This window comes from Nicotiana tabacum, chromosome 20, assembly GCF_000715075.1.
Source record: "Nicotiana tabacum cultivar K326 chromosome 20, ASM71507v2, whole genome shotgun sequence".
Taxonomy (NCBI): domain Eukaryota; kingdom Viridiplantae; phylum Streptophyta; class Magnoliopsida; order Solanales; family Solanaceae; genus Nicotiana; species Nicotiana tabacum.
This window is the reverse complement of record NC_134099.1, coordinates 4,316,551-4,328,781: the sequence shown is the minus strand read 5'-3', so window position 1 is coordinate 4,328,781 and position 12,231 is coordinate 4,316,551. Positions and strand designations below refer to the sequence as shown.

Below are 12,231 nucleotides of genomic sequence, written 5' to 3'. Positions count from 1 at the left end.
ATCATAAGAATAATTTTAGTATTTTGTATATATTTAATTTACTAAAAATAAAAATTATTGAGTTCGCCCGAACTCATAGAGCATGATCATCATAACCTCACCTAGTTAGGCGTGAGCGTTCGGGCAGTTCGAATTGAATATGAAAATTTCAGTTTGAATATTCGATTTTCAGATTAAATAAATGACAATTCAAATCCGATCCAAATAAGATCGGATTTGATCGGAGTTTTTAAGTTCGATTTTGGATTAATCGGTTTGAATATTTCGGATTTTCAATTTTAAGCCTATAAGTTTAGATTTTTCATTTTTTGCAAAAATGAATATCCAAGTAAAATCTTCATATTAAACTACCTACATAGTTTCTCATTCTCACTGCAGTCATTCAAATAAAGTATTCAGGCAATGAAATCGTTGTCAATAAAATACAACAAAGACATTAATAAGACCGATAAGAAGTAGCAAATAATAAAACTATGTCCAAATAAAAAATATTCTGACAGTAACTTAGTAATTAGTATTAAATATATGAGATAATGTCTAATAGGTGGGTATTTGACTTATTACTATTGACATATGGATAATGGACTAGATATAAAGTATAAAAATTTCGAATTTTCGAATATTTAAAAATCTGAAGTACCAAATTCAATATCCAATCTAAAATCCAAAAAATTTAAAAATACAATCTGTTATCCGAAAATCCAAAAAAAAAAAATTGATTTGCCCAAATTATGTCCACTCCTACCCCTAGTACTAGTGATAGAGAGCTAGGTTGGTACACACCTTATTATTTAGGTTGAGGACACTTGCCAAGTGTAACAGCTACATTTAATCACATTAAATCATAGCAACTACCTATATTGCTATAATTCATTTCCCCCCCTCTTTAAATCTCCATTCTATTTCTTCACTATTATTTTGTACTCAAAACTTATCCTCCATTTCCTTTCCCAAAATGCCTAAAATATCATCACCAAAATATTCTCAATCAATGAAACAAAAATATGCCAAATTAGGGTACCAATACATAGTGAACAACATTTTAACTTTCTTGTTATTACCCTTTATGCTTACTATTCTTATTCTAATTCTTCAACTAAGTCCAAATGAAGTCCTCAGTTTTTATAACTCTATTTCCTTCACATCTCTTCCCTCCATTTGTTCATTATTCGTCATCATTTATGTATCAACATATTACTTCATGTCGCGTCCAAGAACTATATACTTAGTGGATTATGCATGTTTTCGCCCTCCTAATATGTTTCGAGCCCCCTCTGCTTCTTTTGTGGAACATGCACAACTCATTTTACCCACCGAGCCTAAGAGCGTTCGTTTCCAAATGAAAATGCTTGAACGCTCTGGGCTCGGTGAAGAAACCGCTCTACCACCAGCCATCCATTATATTCCACCAACACCAACTATGGTTTTGGCTAGAGAGGAAGCTGAGCTTGTTATTTTTTCTATCATGGATTCACTTTTGGAAAAAACAAGATTAAACCCTAAATTTATTGATATTCTTATTGTAAATTGTAGCCTTTTTTCGCCAACTCCTTCCCTTTCAGCTATGTTGATTAATAAGTATAAGCTCAGGAGTAATATAAAGAGTTTTAATTTATCTGGAATGGGATGCAGTGCAGGACTCATATCCATTGATTTAGCTCGTGATCTTCTTCAACATTACCCTAATTCAAACGCTGTGGTCATTAGCACTGAGATTATCACCCCGAATAGCTATCTAGGTAAAGAGATTTCTTTTAAGTATTAAAATTTATTTATTACAAAAATCATATGTTTTTGAACATATTAAATTTTAATAAATGGACATGAAAGAATTATTGATGGAAAGGTTATATACCTCTTATTGATAAATCGCATTACAGGCAAACCTCTCTATAACAACCTCGTTTTTTCCGATATTTTTTGGCTGCTATAGTAAAGTGTTGTTATAAAGGACATACATTATAATATAGTATAAAACTCTGTTCCAAAAAAAACTTGTCTTTTACAATGAATTGTTGTTATATATAGATAATGTTATAGAGAGGTCTGACTGTATATGGGATGTCATTATATGTTACAGTTCCTCTGACTGTGATATACTTCCTTCGTTCACTTTTGCTTGTTCACTGTATTAAAAATATATTTTTATTTTTACTTATCCATTATAATCTTCCGGAAACAGGCTCTCTACTCCTTCGGGATAGAGGTAAGGTCTGCGTACATACTACCCTCCCCAGACCCCACTTGTGGGATTTTACTGGGTTGTTGTTGTTGTACTTGTCCATTATACTAAATCAAGAGAAAGACAATCTTTTTTTCGTATTTTATCTTTTTCATTAACTACTCATTCCCCAAATTATTTCCCTAAGTCTTTTTGAAATTATCATTATTATAGGTAAAATTATAAAATACATACTTCATTTATTTTTCTTTAAGGAAGTGCAAAGTCAAAAGTGGACAGCTAGAAATGAACGGAGAAGGCTTTGGGAAGAGGTTCATTTAATATTCAAAAACTACTCAGTAACAGTTGTACAAGTAGGGTTTAATATTAGGGTTAACTAAGCGTCGTGTAGTAGGAGGAACAATGAAAATATTGATTATTGTAAGTTTTTTCATGATACATAAAAGTTGTTTCACCTTTTGTTAATTTAGGTAAGGAGAGATCAATGTTGCTACCTAATTGCTTGTTCAGAATGGGAGGAGCTGCCATTCTTTTATCTAACAGAAAATCAGATCAAAGGAGGGCAAAATACCGTTTAGTACATGTTGTAAGAACACATAAAGGAGCAGATGATAAATCATTTAGATGTGTACAACAACAAGAAGATCCAGAAGGAAAAGTTGGTATAAATTTGTGTATAGATTTAATGCAAGTTGCAGGAGAAGCATTGAAGTCTAATATTACTACAATTGGACCCCTTGTTCTGCCTGCTTCAGAGCAACTTCTCTTCCTTCTGACATTCATTCGTCGAAAAATTTTCAAGAAAAATTCGAAACCATACGTTCCGGACTTTAAACTAGCGTTTGAGCATTTCTGCATACACGCGGGAGGAAGGTATTCTTCTTTACTTTTTAATTTTGACCATAAATTCAAATATACAATGTTTATATTGTTTTCAATAAAATTTAAATATTTGAAAAATAGTTCAAAAGAACTACTGGTTACAATAATTAAGGATTTAAAAATTTTAAAAAGCCTATAACAAATCACGGTAAAAAAAAATTATTTGACTTTCGAAATTCCGCCAAATAAATTGAGATAAAGGGACTAATATATTATACATAGTTTAGTACTCCCGCTGTTCATTTTTACTTGTCCACAATAAATACTTATTTGAAAAAATAATAAAGAAGTACAGATTTTACCATAATACCCGTAATAATAATAGTATTTTAAGAAGTTTTAGCAAATAATTTAGTAATGAGTATAGTAAATGATAAGACACAAGTAAAAGTGAACGAAAAAAATACATGTATTAATTTAATAATACATTCTAGCTAATTTAGTGGCGAAATCAAGAATTTTTCCTAGGGTGTTCAAATTTGAAAGAAGCAAACACACCCCGTAAAGGGTATATATATATATATATATATATATATATATATATATATATATATATATATATATATAGAGAGAGAGAGAGAGAGAGAGAGAGAGAGAGAGCTATTCTAGAGAGAAGTCAGGGCGTTGGCTAAAGCCTGCCTCTCTTAATGAATTCTAACTTTTTACCTATACAAACAATATCATTTTCCGACAAAGAATGGTCAACCATGTAGCTTCGCTCCTGGCTATGTCAATTTCCTAATAAGTAAATTCATGTACTTGGGATAAATAAATTATATCTATCCCAATAGGGCGGTGATAGATGAGCTGCAGAAAAGCCTGCAGCTATCGGCGGAGCACGTGGAGGCATCAAGGATGACGTTGTATCGATTCGGGAACACGTCATCGTCGTCGCTATGGTATGAGATGAGTTACATTGAGGCAAAGGGGAGAATGAAGAAAGGTAACGATCGTTATCATTTAAAAGTTTAAACTGTTATTAAAACAAGGACGATTTCAATTACTTAATTATGTTATGCCTCGAATGATCAATAGGTGACAGGATTTGGCAAATTGCATTTGGAAGTGGATTCAAGTGTAACAGTGCGGTTTGGAAGTGTAATAGAACAATCAAAACCCCAGTAACTCATAGTCCATGGGCTGATTGTATTGACAGATATCCTGTTGATATTCCAGATGTTGTTAAGCTCTAGTCTTTAAACTTTAATCAATGTATTAAGTTAATTAATTCCCTCTTTTCTTCCCTCTACCAAAAATGAAAATGGAGAAGGAGAAGAGACGATGGAATTGAGGAATTTTCAGTGTGTTTTCTTTGCATGCAATATGTCGTTTTCCTTTATTTTTATTAGTCTGTAAAATTATATGTTACAAAGGAGAGTGTGTGTTTTTCATGAATGTGAAATATTCGATCTACATATTGTATGGGTCTGAATTTGACCAACCACGGCCTGCAATGAGCACGACAAATGGTCGAGTACCTATGAGTCGACGCCAAGAAGGATACAACCTCGACGGTAGATTAAGCCTATCTAGGGGATGTCGAGAATATTCCTCAAGGATCTCTTGCATGTCATTTCTATGGGGAGGGGGGGTAATTTCCGAATATATAAGAAGAATGAGAGCCTTGTAAAGGGGGGGGACTCTGTAAAATTCTAAAACCTTGAATGAAAAAGAATCTCTACTATTTTCTTCTCTCTATTATTATCATCCTAGAGTTTATTATCTTCAGCTACGATTTACCCCTTCATCATTGATTGATTTGTTCAAAAAAGTTTTAATATTTTTTGAGTCAAACAATTTGGCGCCGTCTGTGGGGATTTCCATAGCTGAAATTATAGTTCTCATCTAGGTTCTTGAAAGTGACGATTATTGTTCTTCAAATCTCTTAAAAACCAACAATGGCAGAAAAAGAAGCGAGGCTGGAGATGATAACAGATGTCTCAAGCAATCTCCTGAACTCCCTCAACGAAGCCGGTAGGGAAGACACTGAGAACACAACACCAAGAGTTACACCGGAGGGGGAGATCTCACCTTCTCCACACGGGGATCTAACAGTCTTGCACGAAAGAGGAGCCTCAACGTCCACGGTGGAAGAAACACCACTAGCAGTCAAAAAGCTGCTAGAAGAATGGTTGACAAGTGCTTTGAGCAACATACTCGAAAAACCACCTCAAGGAAATGTCGAAGACCTGCCGCCTACAGGAATCACAACTACCACCAATGAGCCAAGCACTACACGAACGGGCAACACCCGCACTGTTACTGATGCGGGTGACGATGCACTCATGACCATCTTAAAGAAAATGGAAGAGACGGAAAACGAGAACAAGCCGTGATCAAATGAAGGAGCATCGGGAAAAGGTTGACAAAATACCAGGTGTTGACATCCAATTTTGTCCCTCCTTTGTTCCAATTAATTCTATTAGCTTTTAAGTTAGTAATAGTTTAGATACCTATTTTTACTACTATTTTTGTTACATCTATTACTATTAGTAATATTAGTATTAATATTAGTATTAGTATTACTATTAGTATTAGAGTATTATTATTATCATTATTATTATTATTATTATTAATCACTTAATATTATTATTGCTACTACTATTGTTATTGTATAGTGTATTTTAAATATTAAATATTTGAATAAACTTAGAAGCTTAGAAGAAGTACAAGAAGAAAGGAGTCCAAATAGCCCAACAATTTCGGCCTCTTTGGAGTGCCATTTTTTTAGCCCAAAATCTTGTATTTTCAGCCACTGCAATCAGCCCGCAATTATTATTAGCCCAAAGCCTAATCCACCAAGACTATAGTCCAATCTTAATACATTCCCAGCGGTTGCCTCTTACCTCCTCCTTTTTAGCAAAATTTGGCCATCATCTCTTGAAATCCAGAGCTTGTCACTCCATTTTGATACAAATCCCATCTCTCTCACATGTGGTCTCCTTTTTCGAGCAAGTAGGACATGCCAACAGAAAAGAGTCAAGCCAAATCTTAACTCTTTTGTAAAATAGCAAGGACAAATCTCTGCCACTCTGAAGCAAGCAAAGAATTTGGTCAAATTTCTTCAAAAGAATCCAAAACTCTTCTCCCAACAATAGCGAGGTTGCACTCCATGGGTAGGATTTACCTCTGGCTATCTCGATTTCTTTGTACTGTGTTGCCATTTTCATACTTTGAATTTCAAACTTAATCTCTAACCCTAGACTTTTTCCCTATAAATGCTACTGTTTTCTACAAGTGAGAGAGGAACTTTTTTGGAGAGCGGCCACCATTTTTGAACTTCAAGATTCAGCCGCCTACATCTACACTAGACATAAGAATCAGCCACCTCTTGAACACTACTTTATCACTCACATCTAATATAGTCTCAAATTCTCGAGACTCTCTTACAAAACTTTCTTTTCTGTCATGGTGAACTTTAGCCGTGACAGATATTTTGGAACTCATTCCGATCGAGGTTCGAATCTTTTCCATAACAAGAGAGTAGATTCGAGGCCAACATCCTCCTAGTTCACTGTCCCACAACAGGTAAAATCTGACTTTTTTTAATTCTGATCTTTCCCTTAAGGAAATTGTATTTGCTCTTAAAAAAACATGTCTTAGGTTTACGTTTATTTGTTGTAGTGTAATGTACAGATGACATTTTTTTTAATACTAAAGTGATGTGAAGAATCCATGTTTTAAGTCATGTTGTATTCAAATTGGCTGTGTTAAACTTTATTGACCAAACCATACTATTTGCTATTGTTTTCTTGGCTATTCGAAGAAGTGATGTTGCTCAAATATATTGTAATCTTCTCTAACTGTTTTATTCTTTCTTTGTTTTTCGCATGAACACCGGAGCCCAAGAGTTTCACTTTGAGACTCGACGATGCCGTAGCACCTCATGGAGTCAACACTACATATTCTAACCTCAAATTCTCTAGGCGAAACTATAAAGAACCATCATTTTCGGGGTTCCTGAAGGAGCTTCCCGCTATTCCATCTTAATCTTTACTTTGCCAATTCCTAACTTTTATTAACAATCTGCTTTTCTTTTGTATGAATGTTGCTTGTCTTTGCTTGTTATGTTAAGATTAGTATGACCAAGTTTTCATTTAGAATTTTTGTTAGTAACAGACTACTACTTTTTCACACATGATACGATATCTAGATATAAATAATTTTAAATCGATAATTAGCCACATTTTACTCGTCAATAGTTTGGGATAATGAACCTTACCTAGGATACCTCACTTAGCTAAACAATCAGTTTGTTTGAACACATAAATATTCGCCTCTGTATAAACAACAACAACAACAACATCCCAGTATAATCTCACAAGTGGGGTCTGGGGAGGGTAATATATATGCAGACCTTACCCCTACCCCGAGGGACAGAGAGGCTGTTTCCAGGAGACCCTCGGCTCAAGAGAGAAATAAGAGACAATATATTAGTACTATCAATAGGCTCATAATAAAACATATAATACATAACATAAAATAAAAATAACAACAATATAAGAAATATAGGAAATACGAAAATGATGGAGAAAAGAATGTAAGGTATACTAATATCCAACAGATATAGCGCTGCATCAGTAGCTGGTCAGTAGCATCCTTAGACTAACTCCTAAATGGTTAGTCTCACTCTAGTGCGCTGTATTAATATTCACAAACTACCCTCTAACCTACAACTTTAATGCTCGACTTCCACAATTCCCTGTCAATGGTCATGTCCTCAGAAATTCTAAGTCGTGTCATGTCATGCCTGATCACCTCCCCCCAATACTTCTTAGGCCTTCCTCTACCTCTCCTTGTGCCCACCACCGCCAGTCGCTCACATCTCTTCACTGGTGCATCAGTGCTCCTCCTCTGAATGTGCCCGAACCATCTGAGATTGCTTCCCGCATCTTGTCCTCCATGGGGGCCACGCCCACCTTCTCTCGAATATCTTCATTCCTAATCTTGTTCATCCTTGTATGCCCGCACATCCACTTCAGCATCCTCATCTCTGCTACTTTCATCTTCTGGATGCGTGAATTTTTAACCGGCCAACACTCGGTCCTATACAACATAGCAGGCCTAGGCTTGGGTAGGTCTTAGTGTTGGCCAAGAACGACTTGTGTTCTTTGTCAAAAGTGGGCTGTGAGCAGACTGTGTTCATAGCAAAGTGAGGGGTCCTTTGTATATTTTCCATATTAATGCAAAGGTTGGGATTTTTCCCGTATATGCTTGTGTTCTTATTGAATTGCTGCCAAAATTTCGTTTAAGCCAAACTTGCGGAAAATTGGCTAAGTGTTTGGGGAAGGCTGAGTCAAGTGCGTGACTTGACTGCCGCGTGGGTGTGAGTTTTGACTGACCAAAAATGCCCCCGTGACAACATAGGCCAAATGACAAGGCCATCACGCCCAAATCCTTGCCACAGCCGTGCCACGCCCGATGACAAAGAGTCAGGCCCTAACAAACCACCCGCACCCTTTGAAATCGATGTCCTCGTCGAGCCGACTCAATGAAGCAGCCCCAAGGGGTTGTTGACATACACCGCCCCGGGTTCTCCATTCCTATCTGCCACAATGGCATTTGGCTCTGCCACTTGTTCTTGTTTCTCTGCAGCCAGCATAGCATTCACCCTAGCCTGCACCGGACAGTCCTTCTTCAAGTGCGGTCCACCACAAGTGAAGCAGCCTTTGAACTTGCCGCTCCTTTCTTTGTCGTTGTGATTCTCTTGTCTCACATTCTTGGCAAAGCCCTCATCTTCGGCAGCTTGGCCCTTCCCTCTTTTCTTCCATTCCCTAGCTTTCTCGTCAGCCTTTGAATGCGAAGTTCCAGCAGGGTCATCACCTATGTTCAGGTCAGCCAACGCATCTGCCGCAGCAATGGTAGTAGAGAGGTTTTGAACATTCTGCCTTCTCAACTCCAATTGCGCCCAGCCCTTCAGTCCACTCATGAAGTAATGCAGCTTATCTTCCTCTTCCATATTACTTACATTCAGCATCAAGGACGAAAATTCCTTGATATATTCCCTCACCGTGCCACTTTGTTTCAAGCGACGTAGTCCATCTCGTGCCAACCACGATGAATTAGTTGGAAGGAATTGGGATTTTAATTCCTTCTTCAGCATCTCCCAAGTTCCAATCTTGGGCAGTCCAGCACTTTCCGTTTCTGCCATTCGTGTACGCCACCACACCTTTGCATCACCAGTCAAATACATTGGTGTGATCGTCACCTTGTCGTCATCCGTCACACGTGCAGCCTGGAAATACTGCTCCATATCCCACAAGAAATTTTCCAGTTCTTTGGCACTTCTTGCACCCCCATATGCCTTTGGCTTCAGAATCCTCAATTTTGTGCGTTCATCACAAAATATCGCCTCTATGTAAGGTTTAAGATTTTTAACTGAATTTGCTTTCTAAGCTAACGTACAAGTTAATATTTATTCACATGGTATGTATGTATATATATATATATATATATATATATATATATATATATATATATATATATATATATATATATATATATATATATATATATATACTGATCTTTCCTAGCTTTCAGATCACATTGGTAAAGCATTTAGTATATCGACCTTTTATATAGTAATATGGCCTTAATTAACTTTAGTCCGTTCGGTTAACCATTTAAAATGGATCTTAAAGGATGCCTTAAAAACCTTCCCTTTATATGTTATACTTTAATTTGACCTGGTTAAAATGGGGTATAACACCAGGTGCCCCTAAGCTATTACCAAAATACGATGTGGGCCAATTCGTCGAGCAACCATACAGCGACGGGGCTGCCCCTCATCCTATTCCAAAAACCTTCAAAATGCCGCCATACTTTAAAATATACGACGGGACCAAGAACCCAGAGGACCATTTAATCCATTATATTATTGCGGTAAAGGGCAATGATCTGTCAAAGGAACAGGTACCATCTGTGCTGCTAAAAAGGTTCGGAGAAACTTTGACAGGGGGAGCATTGACATGGTACTCCCAGCTACCGGCACGATCAATATCAACATTTGAAGAGATGGCGGACAAATTCGCCACCGCTCATGCAGGGGCGAAGAAGGCTGAAGCTAGGGTCAATGATATCTTCGCCGTCAGGTAAACGACGGGTGAGGGACTTCTTGGCCCGATTCAACAGAATAAGGATGAGCCTTCCAAACATGTCAGAAGGGATAGCAGTGACAGCCTTTCAAAATGGGTTAATCAGGAATGGATCAAAGGCAACCAAAAAATTGCTCAGCAGACTCATGAAGTACACCCCCACCACCACATAGGAAGAGATCCATAACGCCTATTGCACCGAGGTAAGAGTAGATGAGGACGATCTGAATGGACCGATTCAGCGATTAACGTTAGTTCAGATCGAGGCAAGGAGAGATCGACGTAACGATGGACGAAGAGATCAACCCCCACGTTTCAATCGAGAAAGGCATCAGCCATATGTCCAAACATATAACCCGTCCCCTCCAAGACACGTGGATGTCGTGCTACGACACACCGCACTCCTTCGGAATGAAAGAGGTATGCCTCCACTGCTATCTGCTCATAACATTTGTGTATCCCCTTCAGAGGTAGTGTACGCGTTGGAAAAGCTGGGCACGTAGGTGCAGTGGCCGCAAAAAATAAAATCGGACCCAAGCACCAGGAGGTCGAACGTCCTCTGCTAATTCCACCAAGAAAGGGGACACAAGACTGAAGATTGCATAGGTCTATGGCAGGAAGTAGTTAGGATGTTAAATCACAAATACTTGAAAGAACTGCTCAGCGATAAAGGAAGGGCCAACTTCGCCAAGGGGCGCGATTCGTCCCAAGGACCTCCAAAGCCACCATCACCAGCGTGCACCATACAGATGATCATTGGCGGTGGCGATGATACGGTAATCAACCATGTGAAGTTCACCACCACGCATAAACTCAAACGGACGGTCGCCCACGAACGATATGATGACCTCGAAGACAGTATCATCTTTGATAAGTCAGATACCGACGGTTTGTATTTCCCTCACTATGATGCTTTGGTTATAACTTTACAGCATTGCTGATACAGATGTAAAAAATATCATGGTGGATGACGGAAGCGACGCGTGTATTGTTCACCCACAAGTTCTCATGCAAATGAGGCTTGAGAATAATACCATGTTGCATTACACTAACGGGTTTTAATAATGTAGTAGAGCATACGTCCGGAGAAATAGTGCTGCCTGTCCTAGCAGGAGGAGTCACCCTGGAAACAACATTCCACGTCATGAATCAGGAAACAGCTTATAACGCCATCATAGGGCGACCATGGATACACGCCATGCGAGTCATTCCTTCAATCTTCTATCAAGTGATCAAATTTCCCAACCTGTATAGGATATTCAACATCCGAGACGAGCCACACACCGCCTAAGAATGCTATCGAATCACCAAAGATTGCACGCATACCAAACAACTGAAAGGTGTAAGTGTGGAGGCATAACAATCAGCCATGTTGGGAACTAAACCCGACCCACAAATAGAGGCCATCAAAGACCCAGACATAGTAGAAGCCTGCAAGGCAACTATAGAGGATCTTGACCCCGTCCAATTGGATGACGCCGACAACACAAAAAAGGCTTACATAGGGCACAACCTCTCGGAGCCAGGTAAGTATCGTGAATTTTTAACTAACAACGCCGATTTGTTTGCCTTCTCCCATTCAGATATGCCAGGAATCCCAAAGGACATCGCCACTCACAGACTGAATGTCGACCCACTCTATCCGCTGGTACAACAAATAAGGAGGAAGTTCAATGCTACAATCAATGAGGCAGTCAGTGAAGATGTAGATAAATTGCTCGTCAACGATTTAATCAGAGAATCAAAATACCCCCAATGGGTCGCCAACGTGGTCATGGTAAAAAGGAAGAACGGGAAATGGCGAATGTGCATAGACTTCACTGATATAAACAAAGCATGCACGAAGGATTCCTTCCCATTACCCCATATCGATCAACTGATAGATGCGACGGCGGGGCACGAGTTGCTAAGCTTCTTGGACGCCTACTCCGGTTACAATCAAATTCTAATGGTTGAAGAAGATCAAGAAAAGACAACCTTCCGCACTCACCAAGGAACGTACTGCTATAAAGTGATGTCGTTCGGACTCAAGAATGCAGGGGCCACGTACCAGAGGCTAGTTACCAAAATGTT

The 12,231-nt window shown here is 38.3% G+C and overlaps 1 protein-coding gene across 1 annotated transcript; it reads left to right on the top strand.

The window, feature by feature from the left end:
* Positions 1-908: 908 nt before the first annotated feature.
* Positions 909-4,466, top strand: LOC107796776 (3-ketoacyl-CoA synthase 6). Its single transcript, XM_016619586.2, has 4 exons — positions 909-1,739; positions 2,653-3,055; positions 3,856-4,007; positions 4,100-4,466. Exons 1-4 carry the CDS (start codon positions 956-958, stop codon positions 4,255-4,257), a joined length of 1,497 nt encoding a protein of 498 aa, XP_016475072.2. The 5' UTR covers positions 909-955; the 3' UTR covers positions 4,258-4,466.
* Positions 4,467-12,231: the final 7,765 nt, after the last annotated feature.

Coding starts and splice junctions, on each gene's coding strand:
- LOC107796776 (XM_016619586.2), top strand. CDS start 956: ATGCCTAAAATATCATCACCAAAATATTCTCAATCAATGAAACAAAAA. Junction 3,056..3,855: donor TGCATACACGCGGGAGGAAG/GTATTCTTCTTT, acceptor CTATCCCAATAG/GGCGGTGATAGATGAGCTGC. Junction 4,008..4,099: donor AAAGGGGAGAATGAAGAAAG/GTAACGATCGTT, acceptor AATGATCAATAG/GTGACAGGATTTGGCAAATT.